General features: G+C 33.5%; 1 protein-coding gene across 2 annotated transcripts in view; it reads left to right on the forward strand.

The window, feature by feature from the left end:
* slc18a2 (solute carrier family 18 member 2) overlaps positions 1-23,557 on the forward strand; it is a 30,773-nt gene that overhangs the window by 877 nt on the left and 6,339 nt on the right. The window contains 13 exon segments of one of the 2 annotated variants that reach the window (NM_001256225.2): positions 1,114-1,447; positions 2,353-2,411; positions 2,619-2,702; positions 5,689-5,781; positions 6,441-6,530; positions 6,701-6,744; positions 12,560-12,620; positions 13,089-13,184; positions 15,109-15,187; positions 17,383-17,434; positions 18,189-18,252; positions 20,296-20,415; positions 20,508-20,641. In NM_001256225.2, the coding sequence (NP_001243154.1) occupies positions 1,114-1,447; positions 2,353-2,411; positions 2,619-2,702; positions 5,689-5,781; positions 6,441-6,530; positions 6,701-6,744; positions 12,560-12,620; positions 13,089-13,184; positions 15,109-15,187; positions 17,383-17,434; positions 18,189-18,252; positions 20,296-20,415; positions 20,508-20,641 (1,310 nt within the window). 2 annotated transcript variants of the gene reach the window in all.

Below are 23,557 nucleotides of genomic sequence, written 5' to 3' on the forward strand. Positions count from 1 at the left end.
CATGCATTTCTAGGCTACACATACTAAAAAAAGCAGAAGAAAAATATTTCTAATTCTCGACGGCGTATAATAATGTGACTAGAATATGCGTGATTTAACCAAGATTGTAGATTATTCCTGGTTGAACACCCTTATTGATCCAGTAACAATGTGTATGTTAATTAGGCTGATGAATACACGTTAAAACCGTAAACATTGATGTTTGATTAAAAATATTTCCCCAACTTAAAAATGCATTAAAAAGTGAAATAACAGGCTAACATTTTAATACGCGACAGACAATTCACGAAATGCATTTGTCGATGCTACGCGATTGTAAACTCCAAACTGTCCCTGAATTAAGGTATCATGTCCTCGAGCGCTGCCCGATCTCCATCCGCGCGCGCGCTCTCTCATTGAATGTGACACTGACGCGCGCTAAACTGTCTCTATTTGTTCTCACGTCCGCGAGCCAAGAAACGGGGACGGCAATTAAGCTAGAAATACACACGATGAATACGTTGTGTGTGTGTAAATACAGATGGACCCAAGTGAAAAATGAACCTGTCGTTCTTTGGCACAAGTGTTGAGTGAAGAGGCTTTCGAGCGTTATCGCACACGGTGTCCCTGTGGGTTATTTACGCTTGATAATGTCAAACGCATCTAAGCAGACCCAATTGTTCACGTGAAAGGTCAAATGTGGTCTCATACAGCTTGATAAATCGTCGCACTGCACTTTTTCGAGCAAATAAGTGTTAAACAGCGTTTCTAGCTGTCTAAATCTGATCTGTGGTTTTCTGAACAGGTTATGAACAAGTCGAATGAATACAATAATGATTAAAACAAACACAGAAGAGGCTCTAATGGTTTAAAAATGCTATTAAATACATTAAAAACCACCAGACTTCAATCAATAAAACATGTTAATGGTATCTTGTGCGCTTAAGACACATTCCTTAAAATTAATTAGCTTTAACATGTCGCCAATAAGATAAAACTAGGGACTCATTATTTTTCCATTAAAACCAATGTAACTTCCATTTGAACCATTGAAAGAAATACAAATTCTTGAATGGTTTCTAATGTTTTTTTCAGCACGGTGGTTATGTTGTTTCCTCTATTTCATCTCTCTAGTGCCTATTATCCCAAGTTACCTGTACACAGTGGACGACGAGGCTGCTCAGATGGTTAAGAATCACTCCATGACCCCTCTTTCTCCATCGAGCACCTTTCAGAGCATTGTGTCTTTGTATGACAACACCACACGTGTGACAGGCTTCAGCCCGCAGATGAGCACAGCTGGTCCAATGAGCCTGGCTCCTACTTTTGTGAGCCCTCAAAACCAGTCCGACTGTCCCAAAGCAGATGACCAGCTTCTGAACGAGAATGTGAAAGTGGGTCTGTTGTTTGCCTCTAAAGCAACAGTACAGCTAATCACTAACCCCTTCATAGGACCACTAACCAACAGGTACAGCCGCTAGTTTAACTTAAAAAAAAAACACAGCAGTGTTTCTCTTAAAAGCAGGATGGGATTGCATGACATTTGTGTGTGTGTTGAGTGTAAATGGAGTGTAAGTAAGTTGAATATTGCTGTGCTATTCTGCTACAGCTCTATCTATTCAATGATCAGCAGTAGTGTGATCACTCGTGCATGTGCCGTCATATCTTCACATGCTCAGATTTGGCCAATCCAGCTAAATTTGGCACCACAGCACTGAATGGATCCCACTAGAGCAAACCGGTGGCTTCATGTCAGAGTTATTCAACCATAATATATTACAAAATCAGTGTACACGAATGATACACCAATGTTTTTTTTTCACAGAATTTGACAAAGAAGCAAAAAAAATACACAAAAACACATTATATTTTATAATTCTTGTAGTAAAACAGCATCTTTTCTTATAGGAGATGCCTGACTATTGGGAAAATGAATATTTAATGAATATTTTGTCAGTAAATTTTACATCCGCAGCTACAAAAAACAGCAACACACTGAATTGAACATAAATTTTAAAAACTTCAATATTTTAAAATACTTAAATTTTCTACTCTGAAAACTGGACTGACAGTTTCAATTAACTATAACTTTTATGTTAAGCTGCTTTGACACACAGTCCAGATTGTGAAAGCGCTATAGAAATAAACATGAATTGAATTGATTTAAAATAGTTTTTCATATAAATATTCCAAAAAAACTTTTCATCCAGTCTTTACAACTTAATCACAACATATTTCTTTTCAGTGAAACACTGCAACATGTAACAAAACATTTCACTTCAAAATGTTTGTGAAAAAAAAAATGCTGATGCACTTAAAAGTTTTGCGTTTTATTCGATACATCCCTGAAGCATTTCTTATCTGTAATTGCAGAATAGGATACCAGATCCCAATGTTTGCTGGTTTCTGCATCATGTTTGTTTCTACGATCAGTGAGTACATAAAACATATATATTTTTAATGCTGCTTTTAACATTAATCTAATTTCTAAGAGAAAGCAGTTGAGAAGATCTTGCAGATGTGCAATGCATGATTTTAAAGTATGATAACAGCAGCTAAACTCTCTGGTGTGTCATATTCATACGATAAATGGATCTACTTTTCCTCTTTCTTCTGTCTGGGTTTTATTCTGTGTGAAGTGTTTGCCTTTTCATCAAGCTACACGCTGCTGTTTTTGGCCAGATCTCTGCAAGGTGTTGGCTCGTCCTGTTCTTCTGTGGCAGGTAACATGTTTTGTGCAATGTTATGTTAGAATTTAAAAAAAACCTGTCAAATGCTGCAATGAAATTCTTTATGATGCCTTATTTAGCATATTTTGCAAACCTGAGTGCACTGAATTGCATTTGACTTTGGTTTTCTTTGAATTCTGTATGCAAACATCTGCTGATAATGACAGTAGTGTAAAATGGATCCCATTCTCATTTAACCCTTTAAGGTGCACTACTTGAAAATGTTTTTTTTTTTTTTTAGCGCACACATGAATTAGATAATATACTGACACAACTCTGATAAATATTATGATAATCTATGATAATGATAATTTATGGACAAAAGGTTAACCAGCTGGTTACAATGCCTGTTAAAGGGTTACAGATCTTAGATCTGGATAGACTCTTGAAACTCCTAAGTTAGTTATTTCAATTAACAAATCAAATTTAATCAATGTTAGAATCTTAATAGTTATTATTAGAATTCACGTTTTCAGAGTTTACTGAATCAACCATCATACTGTATATGAATGTGGCAAAAGAAATGTTAATTTATTATGTCATATTATTATCATAAATTAAATGGTAATTTTAAATGTTTATACTGTGTTATTAACTATCCTTTTAATCACTAGGTTTGACCAATTTGTCAATAAAAGGTTTTTCATTCTTTTACAAAAATTGGAATAATCATGATGATTAATTATTTTACAACTTTTAATAAGTCCACATCGAAAAAAACAGAATGTTTTGTTTTTACAATAATATTTCTGTTACTCTGAATGACAAAGAAACAGGGTTTTAACCTATTTTAACTTTTTAAAAACATTAGTATGTTCAAGTTGATAATTGCATTCTTTCATGTAAATTAAAATCCAAAAAGTTTGCATCTTAAACATATTTGTGCAAATCCCTTAACTGCTGTCTTTGGCGTTGTATATGATGATAATAATAATATGTCCAAAAGTGGAATGGCCTGCATTGCCCTTACTTCTCTTTTGGCACGACGCTTGATTTTATTCAATTTTAAACTTCCCTTCTTTTAAACAGTGGACCAATGATGTGTTGCATGTCCTTAGTTTAGAAATAATAAGACTTAAGTTAAATAGTTCAGGGTCCAAGATCACTGCCATGTGGTGTCCTTTCATAAATTACTTCCAATGCCAAATGTAATTGTAAGTGGACAAATTGATGCTGATGCTGTCAGGTTTTACTTGTATTCAACTGATTTTTTTTTATTTTTTATTTCCTTTGTGTTTAAATATTTAGTGCATTTGGAAAATATTCATAGCGCTTCACTTACTACACATTTTTGTATGTTACAACCTTATTTCAAAATAGATTACATTAATTTATTTAATGTAATGTATTTATTAATTTATTCAAAATTCTCCACACAAGACCCCTTAATGACAATGTGAAAAAAAAAATTTAAATGTTGAAAGATTATTAAAAATTAAAAAGCTGAAAAATCGCATGTACACAAGTATTCACAGTCTTTGCTCAATACTTTGTTGATGCACCTTTGGCAGCAATTACTGCCACAAGTCTTTTTTAATATGATGCCACATGCTTGGCACACCTGTCTTTGGGAATTTTTGCCCATTCCTCTTTGAACCTCTCAAGCTCTATCAGGTTGGATGGGAAGCGACGGTGTACAGACATTTTCAGATCTCTTCTGAGATGTTCAATAAGATTTAGGTCTGGCCTCTGGCTGGGCCACTCGAGGACATTCACAGAGTTGTTGTGAAGCCACTTCATTGATATTTTGGCAGTGTGCTTTAAGTCATTGTTCTGCTGGAAGAACCGTCGACCCAGTCTGGGGTCAAGAGCACTCTGAAGCAGGTTTTTATTTAGGATATCTCTGTACATTGCTGCATTCATCTTTCTCTCTATCCTGACTAGTCTTCCAGTTCCTGCTGCTAAAAAACATCCCCACAGCATGATGCTGCCAACACCATTTTTCATCGTAGGAATGGTATTATCCTGGTAATGAGCGGTGCCTCATTTTCTCGACCCGTAATGCCTGGCATTCACTCCATAGAGGTCAATTTTAGTCTCATCTGACCAGAGAATTTTGTTTCTTATGGTCTGAGAGTCCTTCAGATGCCTTTTGGTAAATTCCAGGCAGGGAGTAGCTTCCGTCTGGCCACATACAGGTGCTGAAGCTCAGACGGAATGACCATCTGGTTATTAATGACCTTACTGACTAAAGCCCTTCTCCCCGATCACTTAGCTTAGATGGCCGGCCAGCTCTAGGAAGAGTTCTAGGGGTTCCAAACATCTTCCACTTACAGATGATTGAGGCCACTGTGCTCATTGGAACTTTCAGAGTAGCAGACATTTTTCTGTAACCTTCCTCAGCCTTGTGCCTCGAGACAATCTTGTCTCTGAGTTCTACAGACAATTCCTTTGTCTTCATGCTTGGTTTGTGCTTTGACATGCACTGTAAACCCTGGGACCTTATATAGACAGGTGTATGCCTTTTCAAATCATGTCCAATCAGCTAAATTTACCACAGGTGGACTCTCATTAAGCTGGTGAAACATCTCAAGAATGATCAGTAGAAACAGAATGTACCTGAGCTCAATTTAGAGCTTTATGGCAAAGACTGCGAATACTTATAAGTACATGTGATTTTTCAGGTTTTTTATATTAATTTGTAACAATTTCTAAAAAAAATTTACATTGTCATTATGGGGTATTGTGTGTACAATTTTGAGGAAATAAATGAATTTAATCCATTTTGGAATAAGTTTATAGCATGAAAATTGTTGGAAAAGTGAAGCACTTTGAATACTTTCCGGATGCACTGTATGTACACAATGTAAAAGCATTGTTTATATGTATGTTGTGTTAGTCATGTTGATTAGTAAATGTATGTTTGTTTGTTTGTTTTTTGGACTATTTAAATAAATCAAAAAGGGTGAAAAGTTTGTATATTTTTTGCTGTACATTCTTCTGTAACTCCTGATAAAGCTGTCTGTTTATTATTGTGTAGGTATGGGGATGCTGGCAAGTGTTTACACAGATGACGAGGAACGAGGAAACGCTATTGGGATTGCACTGGGAGGACTAGCAATGGGAGTTTTAGGTGCATGATCTGTTTAAAATTCTTTTCAATATTTTCATTGACAATACTTGTTTGGCACAAGAGAAATTGACAAAGTCCTAGTTTACTTTTTGGAACTCATCCCATGAAGAGAGATATCATACGTCGGCGGGGTGGATATGCATTAAGTGGCTTTGACTTTAAAAAGCCCTGGAGCAGTGGTCAGAAGAACACAGTGCTTCCCGATAATGGCATCATGCTTTAATCTCAGGATGTTTAATCATTAATAGTCCATTATTTTTATTCATAATGTCAAGTGTTTAAAAATATATTTTTGATCTACTGGATAAGAGCCATCTTGCAAAACAGTGATTAAATGTTGCTGTCGTCATACTGTACTTAATCAAATGGAGAGCAACCGGAAAATGGAGCACAATAATTTTGATTAAAACATAAAACTATATTCATCCAGATATTTGTAAAGGTACTGCTCCTGCGGAACACATTAGTTTTTTTTTTTTTTTTACTGTGGTTTGGCAATTATGGTTATGTACTTTGTTTTGAAGGGCTGTTAGTACTGGATTTGTGGCCTGTTTTAAAACAAAGCATCAAAACTTTTCAAAGAAACTTTGTTGGTTGCACAAGTCTGTGAGTGGTCACTCTTGTCTAATTTATACTGTATATTTGTTTGTTTTGTACAGTTGGTCCTCCATTTGGCAGTGTCATGTATGAGTTTGTTGGTAAAACAGCTCCTTTTCTTATCCTGGCAGTGCTGGCAGTGCTTGATGGAGGTGAGAGAATCAATATCTGTTCTTTAAAATCTCAAGATTCAGCGTTTAGATTTATGTTATGGTGATAAAAAGGTTGCTGACTCATTATAAATGAATTTCTGAACAATACTTCTGTTAATATATTAATATTTTTATGTGGTTTTTCTTTTCATCCTAATTTTTTTGAGTAGCTCTGCAGCTTTTTGTGCTTCAGCCTTCAAAAGTGGAACCAGAGGTGAGTGTCATAACCTTTTTACTAATCTGACCTAACCCTCTATTTTCCAACATTAGTGTTTGGTTTAGTTTATAGCAGTGATGTTGTACAGCATTAAATTCAAACTCTGCATTTGGCAGGTTTTTGTGAGCATTTTAAGAAAGAATGTGGTTTTAGTGTGAGTACCTGGGTTTTATAACTCCAGTGTTATTTGCAATGGTATTTAAGAGGTAAAATGTCAATTTGTAGTCTAATATTCTGGGGAAAAGGCTGACTATGACCTGGCAATAGACCTTTCTCTGCTGGCATTTTCTAAAACATTTGGAAACAGCATGGTCATTTTAACAAAACTTTCATGGCCCCCAAAATATTATGTTGTATGAACATCTTTAATATTAAATATATCAGCACTTGAATATGTGTTTCAATAACCCTTGTATTCAACCCTTATATTCATTGTATTATGATAAAAAATTAAGGTAGTTTTTAAAGGCAGGGTCAAATTGACATTTTATTAGATTTTTTTCCAGTTCTGTGCACCTTCTTGAAACAAAATATTGACCTGCAAACCTCAAATACATAATAATAAAATTTGGTCAAGCCATTTTGCAACACATTAGAATGTTGAAATTGTGTATGCATGGCCATGATCCTAAATCAGAAAAGTCACAAGGTGTCATATAAGATAAAATAAAATAATAGGTTAATTGTAATTTTCAAGCCTGAACATAATGTAATTCTATAGTGTTAAGCAGTTTTCAATGGCTAGAAATGATTGACTACATATTTAGAATCACTTGTCTTTTTTGTGTCTATAGATTCTGCACTCCTTACCATTAACCAAAAAAATTGTTAACCATTTATCAGTGGCAAGGAAAGAGGGAATCAAGTGAGGCTTGGTCTCAGTTTTATACGAGTTTATGGGAAAATGTAACTTAGGGATTTCTGTTTACTTGGTATTCCTGGTTGGCTTTGGAGATGATTTTTGATCTAGTCTTATCAGAAATCGTACTAGAATAATTTGTAACGGGAGTTTGGGAATTTTCAACCTCGATATATATTCGGGATTAAAAATACATCATTTCTATGCTGTTTGTGTGTGTAGATTGTAGCTCCGGATGATAGCACAGTTTGTGCAGGCTGCAATAGGAATAATGTGAACATGTGCCTCAGTTTGCGTCACTGTAAAAAGAAAGATACAATGGAGTGTCTGATGTAATCAAACATAGCTGACGTTGATCAATGGTGCTGATGGGTATCAGTTACTGCAGAGACCCCGAGTGCCCCTCCAGACAGTGTATTTGTGTAGCTACTTGTGTTAGGATTATCTGTGAGTTTCTGTCATCTTTCATGAGTAATGACGAATTGAAACAAACTTTTTCAAACAATAAAAAAACTAAAATGTTGTACATCTAAGGAAAAAATTAAGAGACCACTAGAATGTTCTCCTCTTGATTTCCAATTTATAGTTCTGTGTTTGATTAAATCATAATGTGTGTTTGGTTCTGTAAACTACTGATGGCATTTGTTCTGTTTTAAATTAAATATTTTTTAAATATTTATTAATAATAATCTAATAATATAAAAATGGTTCCTTCAGACATGGTAACGTTTATTTTAGACAACACAATTTTGACATTATTTCAGAAATCAATATTTGGTGGAGTAACCATGATTGAAACAATTGTTATTCTGTCCCGCTGTCATTTTCTAGGAAAGAAATTCTCGAAATGACAATATTGTTGACATTTAAAAGAAATATTAGAATAAATAAAATGCTAACACTTTAAGCCTATTTCTATTAAAAGCAGTAAATTAGAGTAACTGAGAATAAAAATAGTTTATTTCTGCCATAGATGTACATTTGTATAGTCATTCATTCATTCATTCATTCATTTATTCATTCATTTATTTTCTTGTCGGCTTAGTCTCTTTATTAATCTGGGGTCGCTACAGCGGAATGAACCGCCAGCTTATCCAGCACGTTTTTATGCAGCAAATGCAGCACACACACACACACACATACACTACTGACAATTTAGCCTACTCAATTCACCTGTACAGCATGTCTTTGGACTGTGGAGGAAACCGGAGCACCCGGAAGAAACCCAAGTGAACGCAGGGAGAACATGCAAACTCCACACAGAAACGCCAACTGAGCCGAGGCTCGAACCAGCGACCTTCTTGCTGTGAGGCGACAGCACTACCTACTGCGCCACTACGTCGCCCATTTGTATAGTCAAGTCAAGCTATTTGTTTAGCTTTTGAAACAATCACAATATCTATTGTATGACATAAACATTTTATCAACAGATCCACACAACATTTGTTAAAAGGTCAGTCTCTTTTGTCCTCATACCAAGTTAAGACCAAGAAATGATGGACCTGCCATCTCAAATCAGTAATCAATAAAAAAAATCAATATTGCTTTGACATCAGGTGGTAGATTTGCTCAGTGTCAATATTCAACAGGATTATGTTAAATAACAGCAGTGGTAAATCTAATTGTTTGGGAGCTGTGATCTTCAGAGAGACCATTCGCAGAATGAATTAACCTGGTTAGAGCAGTACAAATGAATGTGAAAATGTGTTTTGAGTGGAATGGCATCTCAATAGAGAAAGAAATGCTGATTTAACAAAAGGTGTATTTATCAGGCATGATTATGGGACTAGAAAAAACAAATTATTAAAGGCATTTCATCCAACCCGCAGTTATGATACAAATCTCCTGAACAGATATTTAAGTATGTCACCGTTAAAGAATGATTGTATTAAATTAAGCAAGAAGGTTGCTGGTTTGAGCCTCGGCTGGGTCAGTTGGTATTTCTGTGTGGAGTTTGCATGTTCTCCCCGTGAACACGTGGGTTTCCTCCAGGTGCTCCAGTTTTCCCCACAGTCAAAAGACATGTGCTTTAGGTGAATTGAATAAACTAAATTGACTGTAGTGTATGAGTGTAAATGTTAATGCGTGTGTATGAGTATTTCCCAACACTGGGTTGTGGCTGGAAGGGTATCTGCTGCTTAAAACATATACTGAAATAGTTGGCAGTTCATTCTGCTGTGGCAACCTCTGAAATAGAGACTAAGCTGAAGGAAAATGAATGAATAAACAAAAGTCTAACCAATGCCCCATCTGCCACTGGTTGAATAAACAAATAGTAATATTTGCAGTCAAATTCACACCATTGGCTGAGCCAATATAGATGCTTAAACATGCAGCAATGTTTCAAATCTACTGTATCTAGAAAAGACTTATTCATTGTCTGTATTATCTCATAAAATGTAATCACTTCCTTAAACACATACATACACACTCTTTTTTTTTAAACTGCAAAGAACTTTTAAATCATTTAAAGAACATTTTTCCATCAATGGCAATAGAGAACCTTTATTTTTAATTGTGAATGGTCATGAAACCTTGTTTTATCACAAATTTTTAAAAATGTTGAAATAGAGAGTGTGTTAACTTTACTCTCATTCAGTTAAAAGCATACAAGTTTTCCACAAATACACACTGCAAATCACTGTTACATGCAACAAAATTAGCTCATATTCTATTTTTATATTGTTTTGTAAGGTTACCTTATCTCACACCCCTGACTGCTACACTCTTAGAAAAAATATTCTAATTAGTGCCAAGTATGGTTCTTAAGCTTGTAAAAATAGCAGAAACACTTTTGGTTCCGAATAGTTGCAAACGCTTTTCATACGGTTCTATAAAGAAACATGCTTTGAAAATGTTATATAGGACCTTAAAAAAATGTTTATTTATATTTTCATAAATATTACTGTTAATATTAGAATATTAAGTTTAGATATTATTTAATAATACAATTGATTTTTTTATTATCAAGAAAAATTATGGGGTATATTTTAGTTTTTATGTATAAACCCAAGTATAATTAGGGAGAAGAAGAAAAAGCCTCTCTGTACCTACCCAGAGAAGAAGAGGCATTCTTAGCTGAACAGAACTTGTCACATGTTCTGTTAAGATAAAAATAAAAATAACAGAAAGATAACATTATTGGTAGGAAACAAGTTACATTTTGAAAGATACAATAAATAGACAAATGAAGAAAGAATTCATTTACCTGTTGAGAGTGCTAGTTGATAGTTATTAATTGTTGATCTTCAGAAAATCAGTAATGAGCTGCAGGTGTAGAGCATTGTCAGTTATAGATTTGAAAAACAAATAGGCGGGAAAACCTAGTGAGAATTTAAAACTCACATAACAAACCATTTAAGTATTAAAAAGAGTTCTTCAGAACAATTCAGATATTAATAGAACTATTATATGTACAACAAACTTTTAAATAGTACTTTTAAAGTGTATAAAATAAATGCACAGCTGTTTGTATTACTTTGCATCAGGAAAATATATTTTAATGTAGCTGTAAAGATGTATTTTGTTGTTTATATACGCCATTTTATCTGTTATATCAAAGAACAGCAAAGACTGTGTAAAAGACTGAATGGATAATCACTTTTGACCAATGAACACACCTCTAACTATGCACTGTCACAGTTAAGTGTGTCTCAAATCAAAGCAATGTGTGTTGTTCTGAATTATTAAGCACAAGGAATTAAACAGTTTAATTAATAATATGACACACTGATGTGTTAGTAATTACTGCATTTTTCAATAGTATCTGGATGTAACCTTGATGCAAGCTAAGACTGCATATTTCAGCGATGCAATGTCAGACACAATGCACGCAGTGAAGCTAGTGACATCACTGTTAAGGGTGGGGTTAGGAGAGTGAATTAAAAAGCATTTGATGCAGCTCAGATTGCACTACACCAAGTCTGCATTCAGACCCCTCTCACATTTTTGCCACATCACTGCTTTGTCATCAACAGATGAAAAAATTGCCAATTTTCACCTACAGTACAAACAATTAAGAGACCGTTTCCTTGTGGTCTGCGATACAAACACCTTGGTTAAAAAACCCTGAAATTGTAGTTTAGTACATTAAATAAGCTACTGAACAAATAGTCCAGAAAACATTGTTATTAGCGATACCAGTGGTTGATAAATGATTTGCAATTGGCCATTTTTCATGACAGTGACATTGCAGAAGTTTTTTTTTCAGCTTTTTCAAAATTATTAGAGTACAGATATCACTTTATCTTTAAGGTTAATGATGAGCTGCTCATATTGACAAACATAAAATACTTAAAAATTTGAACATATCTGCTTTAAATTAATATTTCTATACTGATTATCTTGTAAATCTATTAACGAGTAAAACACTCCAAGTTTAGAAATAAATTGAGATCTTTCACTTCCTTTAGGAACTGTAGAGTTTGCACCAGATGCCATAATTCCCACATCAATATGGAGAGTTAAGATGTCTGTGATCCTCTGGGTGATCGCATAGAGGAGTCATAAAGGGAGCAAAAGGCATATGGGGCTCATATATATTGTTTTGTGTGATTCTCAAGTAGTCAACTCATCTTAATGGGACCTGCTGTGGTGATGAGGACAGTATTTGTCATTTGCCCTGACATACACCCCTTTATGAAAACATACCTGACAAAAACAAAAAAAACATTAACAGGCACTTGTAAGTTTTTCCTTTTAAATTATGTTCCTGTCAGAACTATATCTATCTTGTAAGGTATTTGTGAAATATTCTGAGTGCAGTTACAATGCCTGTTTAGGTTTTGAAAGAAATCTGAATCACAATAAATAAACAATCAAGATATCAAGTTTTATGTGATGAAAGCAAGTATTTAACACTTTTATGGCATTGTTTATTTTAATTGCTCTCTTTGCTTTTTTGCTAATTTATTTTAATGAAATTTTTATTTATTTATCTTTTTACTCTCCCAGAGTCAAAAAGGAACTTCACTTATAACCCTCATGAAGGACCCATACATCCTCATTGCAGCAGGTTAGACCAAATGACACAATTAAAAATGTTATTCCTAAAAGCAGAAAACTAGTTTCTATTCATAAAACACTCTTTACTCACATTTGTTCAAAGGTAAAATATTTTGGTGCCGATGGATTCAATTCTTTGGAGCTGAAAAAAAAATGCTGAGAAGTTTTAAACCAACATTTTATTTCAAACCAAACCAAATTTGAATTGAAATAACCCAGCATTTTCCAAAGTGTGTAAAGAAAGAAACCAATGTTTTTGTTTAGATATTTTTGCTGCATGTGTGGCACCGGATGTGTTTTAGGCCTCAGGCAAATTCAGAAATGTTTTTAGTGAGAAAAAAATAAGAATGTGTGTATGTGTGTGTGAAGTGGTCAAGAAACACATCTGTGCTCTCCAATAACACTGGCCAACATGATACTCATTATATCCAAGGGAGGGCGAGAGACGGACACTGACCCTCCTCATTTTCTGTTTCAGGTTCCATTTGTTTTGCTAACATGGCCATTGCTATGCTGGAGCCGGCGTTGCCCATCTGGATGATGGAGACCATGTGCCCCCGGAAATGGCAGCTAGGTTGGAGGATGTGCCTTGTGTTGATGTGCACATTCACTTAAATCTTCAGTTCCAGGGTTTTCACTTTCATTGTTGGTAAAGATGAACAGGCAAAGAAAAAGAGAGAGAACAAGTAAAGCCCAAAGTGTGTTTTATCTGATTAGAAGGTCACAAACTAAAGAGAGAAAATATCAAAATAATAGCCAGGAAATATTTGAATCTAAAATTTAGCATAAAGAAAAAAAATTAACTTTTATAAAGGAATTTAATCCCAATTTTACATTTGTATTAATTAATTATTCAAAGCATGCTTCAGCAAACCAATACCACGGCAATTGGGTATTGTGTATGAAGAAAAGTTTGATTTTATATACATTTGTGATTAAATGTCACACTTTTTTATCTCTTTATTGCAAAATGTATACTCATTATTACTTGAGTATTGATTTTTTATCAATTAAAGTACTCATGAAATATTATTATTTATTTATTAGCTTTATTTCTTAATTTACTAATAATTAGATTACTCAATTTGATTCTTAAAATCACTCATGATGTAATTTCCTTTCAAACTGCTAAATTAAATGAAATAAAATACAAATAAATAAATATATATATATATATATATATATATATATATATATATATATATATATATATATATATATATATATATATATATATATATATATATATATATATATATATATATATATATATATACAGTTGAAGTCAGAATTATTAGCCCTCCTATTTCCCAAATGATGTTTAACAGAGCAGAGAAATTTTTACAGTATATGATAATATTTTTTTCTTCTGGAGAAAGTCTTATTTGTTTTATTTTGGCTAAAATAAAAGCAGTTTTTATTTTTTTAAACACCATTTTAAGGACAAAATAATTAGCCTCTTTAAGCTAAAATTTTTTTCTATAGTCTACAGAACAAAAGAGCTCAATATGGTTATCGTTATACAATAACTTGCCTAATTACCCTAACCTGCCTAATTAATCTAATCAACCTAGTTAAGCCTTTAAATGTCACTTTAAGCTGATAGAAGTGTGTTGAAAAATATCTAGTAAAATTTTATGTACTGTCATCATGGCAAAGATAAAATAAATCAGTTATTAGAAATGAGTTATTAAAACTATTATGCTTAGAAATGTGTTGCAGAATCTTCTCTGCGTTAAACAGAAATTGGGGGAAAAAATAAACAGGGGGCTAATAATTCTGACTTCAACTGTATATATACAGTATATTGCATGAAAATACTCCGTTATGCCAAATTTATTTGTTCATTTATTTATTGTATCTAATTTACTCAGATTTTAATTATTAGAAAATTATTGGTGAATGAATTGGTGAATGAATTGGATGATTTTTAAAATTGTAATTAACAATGTAATGTAGTTTATAAATGTGATTTAGCAATTTAGTAGTGACAGTGCTTTTTCTGTTATAATTATGAAAATGTCATGACAATTTTATATACAAACAATGCTATTCCAAAAAGATCATTGGACCACCTCACACTAATTAGGATGTTTCCAGCTTTGTGCACAAAAGAAGCATCTAACAGCCACTATCAAAAAAACACAAAATAAATATTTCCACATGCATCCAGAATTGGATAAAGACTGTAGTGAACTCTTATTCACCATCCAAAACACTACATACTCCAGACACAGTGACTTCTGAGTTCCTCTGTGGTTTTCCTGCTGTTTACGAAGCGTGGACAGCTAATAAAGAGAAAGGAAAGCAGGGAAACAGGGCAGGCAGGATATTGAGGTGTCATTGACAGGCAAAGGGAAAGCACGAGAGCTAATGAAAGAGAAGGAGCAGGAGAATGAGTGAAGCTGCTTCATAACAGCGTCTGTGAGACCAACAGCAGCTCTGAGATCAAACTGATATTGTGTCGTCTTATCTGCTCTCTCTCTCTCTGCTCTTAGGGATTGCATTTGTGCCAGCCAGCATCTCATATCTAATAGGGACCAACATCTTTGCCGTTTTGGCTCACAAAATGGGGAGGTAGGAGAGGGAAATTAATGTGTTTTTTTTCCTCCTCTTCTCTTTCCTTATCTTCCTCCGCTCTGCTATCAGCTTCCTCTGTTTTGAAATGGCTCTAAATGAGTTTCTGTCGCCAGGTTTTGTGTTTATGTTTTTAAACATCAGTCTCAGCATACCGGGTGTTTGTTTGTTTGTTGTTTACACTTAGTCATAATGAAGCTCAAGCACTTTTAAAGGGAATATACATTATTCCATGGTGATGGAAATTAACTCCTTAAAAAGTGACAAAACTGACAGTGATCAGTTTTGATCAACTGATGTTTTCATTTTTAATATATTTTAAAATGTTATTTTATTTATCTAAAGACAAAGTAGTGTTTTCAGCAACATTGCTTTAGTCTTCGGTGTCATATTATCCTATGATGATTTGGTGCTTAATAAATATTCATTATTATTATTTCATTTGTTCTTATGATTAGTCAAATAGAAATCTTTTCTCACATTATAAAATTTCACATTTGATGCAATACATCTATGGATAAGAAAAGATAATGGCCTTTTGCATACAATATCATGAAGGTGTCATGTTTTCCGACGTGTTTTTATTTATTTTTAAGCAACATGACATCAATGTTTGACTTTAGAAGAGTAAAAAAAAAAACTATTTTGGCTGAATAATCCTGATTGTCAGTCACGGTAAATGAAAACATTTGTAATTCTGACCAGTTATCATTTTCTGAAAAATAAACAGTAAAATTGTTTTATTTGTTTAATTAATTTAACAAATATTAGGCCTATAAAGCTTTTCTACTTTTATTTCTGAGAATTAATATAGAAAGAAGATTAAACTGTTTAAATTACACAGTATACAGTCACCGGCCACTTTATTAGGTACACCTTACTAGTACCAGATTGGACCCCCTGTTGCCTTCAGAACTGCCTTAATTTAACAATACTCAGGTAGGCTGTGGTGTTGACACAAAGCTAAATTTGTACTAATGGGCCCAAAGTGTGCCAAGAAAATTTGCCCCACACCATTACATCACCACCAGCAGCCTGAACCGTCGATACAAGGCAGGATAGATGCATGCTTTCATGTTGTTTATGCCAAATTCTGACCCCACCATCAGACTCATCAGACCAGGCAATGTATTTACAATCTTCTGATGTCCAATTTTGGTGGGCCTGTGTGAATTGTAGCCTCAGTTTCCTGTTCTTAGCTGACAGAAGTGGCACCTGGTGTGGTCTTCTGTTGCTGTAGCCCATCCGCCTCAAGGTTGGATGTGTTCAGAGATGCTCTTCTGCATATATCGGTTGTAACGAGTGGTTATTTGAGTTTCTGTTGCCTTTCTATCAGCTGGAACCATCTGGCCATTCTCCTCTGACCTATAGCATCAACAATGCTTTTGGATAATTTCACTTTTTCGGACCATTCTCTGTAAACCCTAGAGATGGTTGTGCGTGGAAATCCCAGTAGATCAGCAGTTTCTGAAATACTCAGAGCAGCCCGTCTGAGTTCAAAAACCATGCCACATAAATCACTTTTTTCCCCGTTCTGAGGGTCAGTTTGAACTGCAGCAGATCATCTTGACCATGTCTACATGCCCAAATGCGTTGAGCTGCTGCCATGTGATTGGCTTATTAGAAATTTGCATTAATGATAAGTTGGACAAGTGTACCTAATATAGTGACCTGCGAGTGTATGTATTGATTTTATTCTCATTATGAATGTTCAGATTTTAGTGAACTGACTTTAAATTAATTTTCATCATTTGTATTCTGAATTTGAACAAAATTCTTAAGGTTTTGAAACAACATGAGGCAAACAAATAAAAATAATTACATTTTGCTGTAAACAAACCCTCTTTAAGTCTATTTACCAGGCACTTTATGTGTTTTAATTTTGAACATCGGATAACTGTTTGTTTGCATTTCCACATCTCATGTGACATTTTCTTAAAAAATGCCTGGAGGGGTTTGTAAAGAAAAGAAAAGATAAGCATGTCTGGCGAAGCAGCAGAACTGTCAGTAGTTAAACTGCAGAGCTTGTAGACTTGCACTGTGACATTTAATGAACTGCATTCGTCCCTATCAGGGCAAGTTCTGTTGTTGTGGCTTTGTGACCCTCCGAATGTCTTAGTCCTCAGATACCTCTGAATCAGAACAGCAGACATTAGTTGGTTCATCTTCATTTTTTGTCTCCTCTTTCTCTACAGATGGCTGTGCTCACTTATAGGCATGCTGCTGGTTGGAATCAGTATTCTCTGCGTAAGTTCCTCCTGACTAAATCCACCTTAAGATTAACATTTCACAACTGTGAATATTTCAGTATTTATCTATAAATACAGTTGTGGATTACGGAGCCTGAAATCATTTGCTGTCCTCAAGCTCGGTTGAGGGCTGCAAAGAAAGTTTATTTTGAATTGACAGCTCGGACTCTTGCTGTCTTGGACATATCCTGCTTACCAGGAAGACAGTCTGTTCTCTTATAGATGTTTATCAGATTAGATGGGAAAACAAGTTCATATGAGAGTCAAGTACACATGTGCTTATGGAAAAACATGGACACAAAAGGTTATGAAAAAACAAAGCACAAAAATGTGACTCTAGACCACAAAACCAGTGTTTTGTTGCAGTTATATTTATGGAAATAAAGGAAAATACATTGCATGGGTCAAAATGATTTTCGTTTATGCCAGAAATCAATTGAATATTAAGTATATTGTACATTTTTTTTATACAACTTTAAAGATGATTTTCTAATATTCTGATTTATTTTTAAACCTAAGATTTCAGATTTTCAAATTGTTGGCCAAATATTGTCATACCATAAAAAATCAATGGAAGGCTTATGTTTACTATAAGATAATGTGTTAATGTGTAAAATATGACTGGTTTTGTGGTACAGGATCACAAATAGTTCTGTGCAAACCCTCTTCTGATACTCTACAGAGTGTTTATGTGGTATTTTCTAATAACAAGATTCTGCTTACCATATTGAGCTCTTCTGACTGTCCAACAGGTGCCTCTTGCAAAAGACATTTATGGACTCATTGTACCAAACTTTGGTGTTGGATTCGCCATTGGTGAGTCTTAACACATGTAATGCTCCTTTTTCTTTTCTATTATACACATAAAAATTACCTTTTTGAAAAAAAAAAAAAAAAAAACACTACATATTGTAAAACTGCAGTTTATGTATATATGCTATCCATCCCATATGCATTACCTTAAGTCTTTCTGATTTTGACTGTAATGAAATACATGTTTTGTAAAGCTCTTTTAGAACAATATTTATTGTGAAAAGCACTGCACAAATAAGCTTTTATTTATTTTATTGAAGTTATAGTTAATTTAGTTAAAATTATTTAATAATTTAATACAATTTTTTCTTTCTTTATAAAAACATTTTTAACAAAGCTCGGGGTCAGTTTGACTGGTTTACTTTATTTAGTATGCAAAAGCAAAGAGGAAAAGGACATTTGTTAATAGATTATCTATGTTATTACATTCAACATCATCATATATATCACAAATCACTTTAAAAGACATGTAACACAATTAACCCCATTCATACTCAAATCCCAGTAGTTAAAGATCTACCAGCAGTTGGCATGAATTACATTTTTTAACACATTTTTCCATGCCTATGGTTGTCTAAAATGTTTTTTTAATTGAATATTCAATAATGTCTCCAATAATGACCTGTGTTTTCTGTTTTACTCTTATTTAAATTTTGCATTGCTATTTGTGCACAACATGGTGTCGAAGTATTTAAAATTGCATGACAGGGCGTTTCTAACTATAATTTAATGTATGTTTTTACCATAATGTTAACATGCTAGCTTGATGATAAAATGTTGCTAATGTTGTAACATGTGGCTAGCATTTTCCTAATATTTGATCATGACTAGCATGTTTTAGATTGTGGATAGCATATTGCTAATAATGTAACATGACTAGCATGTTTTAGCTTGTTAAAAGTATATTTATGATATTTTATTTTGACTAGCATGTTTTAGCTTGTTGATAGCATGTTTATAATATTGTATCATGACTAGCATGTTTAAAGCTTGTTGATAGCACATTGCTAATATTGTATAATGACTAGCATGTTTTATCTTGTTGTTAGCAAATTGCTAATATTGTATCATGACTAGCATATTTTAGATTGTTGATAGCATATTGCTAATATTGTATCATGACTAGCATATTTTAGATTGCTCATAACATATTTATAATATTGTATTAAGACTAGCATGTTTAACTTTATATATATCATATTGCTAATATTGTATAGTGACTATCATGTTTTAGCTTGTTGATAGCATATTGCTAATATTGTATCATGACTAGCATGTTTTAACTTATTTACAGCATATTGCTAATATTGTAGCATGACTAGCATGTTTTAACTTGTTGATAGCATATTGCAAATATTGTATCATGACTAGCATGTTTTAGCTTGTTGATAGCATATTGCTAATATTGTATAATGACTAGCATATTTTAGATTGCTGATAGCATATTGCTAATATTGTATCATGACTAAAATGTTTTAGCTTGTTGATAGCATATTGCTAATATTATAATAAGACTACCGTGTTTTATCGTGTTGTTAACATATTGCTAATATTGTATTATGACTAGCATGTTTAACTTTATATATAGCATATTGCTAATATTGTATAGTGACTATCATGTTTTAGCTTGTTGATAGCATATTGCTAATATTGTATCATGACTAGCATGTTTTAGCTTGTTGATAGCATATTGCTAGTATTATAATATGACTACCGTGTTTTATCGTGTTGTTAACATATTGCTAATATTGTATCATGACTAGCATATTTTAGATTGCAGATAGCATATTTATAATATTGTATAGTGACTAGCATGTTTTAGATTGTTGATAGCATAAAACTAATTTTGTAGCATGTTGCTAACATGTTTTAGCTTGTTAGTGTGAAGGGATTGTCTAAACATTTGATCATTAAATGACATAACAATAAGAGACATTGTCATGAATGGGCATGTGTAATATATTGTTATGTTACTGTTAATGTGCATAATATTCAGTGTCGGTGTAAAATGCGTGTCATAAACAGCCTGTATTTTGTGGTCTGCAGGTATGGTGGACTCTTCAATGATGCCTATCATGGGTTATCTGGTCGATCTGAGGCACGTGTCGGTGTATGGAAGTGTGTACGCCATTGCTGATGTCGCCTTTTGCATGGGTTTTGCTTTAGGTAATGTCTGAAATGAAAATTCAGTCTGTTAGAAATGCCTTCATTCATTTTTATGTGTTTAGCAGCATTTAACACTCGCGTTTATTGTGCAGGTCCATCAGCAGGTGGAGCGATCGCGCGGAGCATCGGCTTCCCCTGGCTCATGACCATCATCGGTTTAGTGGACATCATGTTTGCTCCTCTTTGTTTCTTTCTGCGAAATCCTCCCGCCAACGAGGAAAAGATGGTTAGAATCCACCATATATACATATACTAACATACATTATACCCATCGCAATCTACACACTCATGAAAAAAGTAATTTTCATCACAAAATGTTTTAGGTGACACAGGTTTCTCTAATTATTTAGAAAATTAGAATTAATTAGAAATTAAAAATTTAGTGGTTTCATCCGTCCGGTATTGATTAGATGATGGCTGTTGCAAATAACAATGGGAGCGTGCAATGTAAAAAGTAATTAGCTACTTTCAGGGCTTGATATTGACATTTTTGATCACCAGCCACTGTGGCTAGTAGTTTTCCAACGTTACATTTTCACTAGCCACAGTTTTGTTGTTTGGAAAATATATTTATATGCAAAAAAATTACTTGATTTAAATTTTATGTTATGTCTACATGCCTCCTCGTTCATTTAACTTTTTTGTGTGGTGTGACCTTGCTCAATGGATTGTTGTTTTATAGTGTCGCATTGCATTTAGTTTTATTTCACGTGACTTTTTAGGGCTCAACACCTAAGGATTTATAAAATTTTTCTCTGGCCACATCAAACTAATTATTTCTTTGCCAGAAATTGTAAATAGTGTCAAAACAAGCGAATAATAGCTGTATACATAAAAACTCTTAAGCTCTTGAAAGCAGCAGGACATTGGGTGCACGAGCATTGCTTTTTGTCCAGTCTATTCCAAAGGTAACCCATTGTACCAGTTGAGTTTCCAGGCACAGTTACTTCGCACAAGGTAACGGGAGCGTGCCTGTGTCTCATTGTGTGTGTGATCATCCTCTCATTCGGTATTTACCTCCTTTCAGTTTTGTTAACAGTTAGCCATGCTGCTTCTCGATTCTAAGATCACATTTGCACGCTTATTGACAAATGGTCATAAACTATAACTCTAATCTTTAGTGACTAGCCAGCACTGGCAATTTAAAAAATATTTTCAACCAGCCAAAGTGGCTAGTTGGTTTGACTATCTAACCCACCACAGCTAAAATCTACCTGCATTAGGCAGATGATAATGTCAAGCCCTGGCTACTTTACCTTAAAAATGCGAGTACAGCGATTGTAACTTGTATAAACATTGTAAAATTGTTAAGTTAACTTATTTTTTTAATTATCTAAGACAACTTGTTTACCCTCTTTTTTAAGTAAAAGTCTCTTAATCGCTTTATTTTACAGTATACTGAATGTGTGTTTGTTAATACATTGCTATTAAGAGGTTAAATAGGTAACATGAGCTACAAATTTGCTTTAGAAATAGAGGTAACTAACTAATTTTATATTAACTAATAGCTAAATAACTAACTAGCAGAACAATTGGACCAGAGTTAGTTTTAATCAAACCAAATCTATCAAGTTTGAACAGAATCCTAGAGCTAAAACAAACATTTAAAACAATATTATGCTGCATGCATTTATTAGTAGGTTCTCGTGAATGCCGTCTGTTTAAGTCTCGGCTGATAATAGTAAATAATTAAATGTGAATAATTTATCATATGAAAATAAGTATAATATGGTTAATTTATGATTTCTGAGCTTTAATACAAAATGGTGGATGTATCTTGACTCATACACTATTAAAAATAATAATAATAATAATGTTTTTTGTAGCATTGCCATAGAAGAATCAGCCCATTTGCTTAAAGCGCTTTTTTTTTGTCCGAAAAACATTTTAATAATCTAAAAAAAACTTTGTCCACTATAAAAAGTGTGTTTTTTGAGTTTTCTTTATCACAGTTAATTCCAAAAAGATTATTTTTTTATTTTTTTAATTAAGTGTGTCCATATTTTCCAGTAACATCCATATGTTCACTTTCCACCTGGCATTCAGACACACTTTCCCATTTGATTTGATCTCTATCAAGTCACTGACATGACAGAATTTGACTGCCACAGGAAATTTCTTACATAATAGATACAAATAAAAATGGCCCTTAAGCCAAGATCAAAGAGTGATGCTGATCTGAACAGACTCGTGCATTTGCCCTCAAATGCTGTGTGATCAAAGCTGAGCATCGGGGTCTTTCTTTCTCAAGAGGAGCACTACACTGATTCTGAAGAGCACTAACACACACACACACGCATATACGCTGGATCTGTTTGTGCCTGCTTTACACACGCTTTATCAAAGCCTCGTTCAATCACAGCACAATAAAGCCACTATCTCTTACTGTTAGGGGGCGTCGACAGATGAGAAGAGCCCCGCCTACAACGGATGATATCATTCACTAGTGGCTGTTTTGGATATGAGAAAATATAAATTAGGCCAACATTGAGTCCGTTTGAACTCAAAATAAAATTACAACATCATACGAATAAAATAAACTTAAATAATTAATTAAAAACTAACAAGTAAATAAAAACTGATTAAAAATATATATTTTAATAATAAATTTTTTTACATTAATTTAAATATGTATGAGATATAGTCGGATCGAAAAGTGAGTTATTTGGTTTATTATTTATTTAATAATAATTATTAGTACAGTAATAAAAATATAAAATTATAGTAATAAAATATAATAACATATTTAACCTCTTAAGGCCTAAGTTTTCTTTACATGTAGTATCATCTTTTGATATGATGTACTTTTAGAGAAAAATTTATTATGTCCATATATGTAGACTTGTGGTCAGAATTTCCATAAAACACAATAAAGTCACCTTTGTGAAATAGAATGAAAAACTCTTTATTTCTGCCTTGAACACAGCAGTTTTTCCTGACTTTTTTTAATGCATTAATAACACACACACACATATTTTTTTAACATGTTTTGACTATTAGTAAAAAAATTTTTTTTTGCCAATTTTGGACAGTTAAAATAGTGTTTGGGACATTTCATATGCTGCAAAACAGTTGCAGGATGTCACTGTATGTCTGTAACAAAATAGAAAACATAAGAGCTAAAATGTGCTGTATAATATCA

The sequence above is a fragment of the Danio rerio genome, chromosome 17 (genome assembly GCF_049306965.1).
Source record: "Danio rerio strain Tuebingen ecotype United States chromosome 17, GRCz12tu, whole genome shotgun sequence".
In the NCBI taxonomy this organism is placed as follows: Eukaryota; Metazoa; Chordata; class Actinopteri; order Cypriniformes; family Danionidae; genus Danio; species Danio rerio.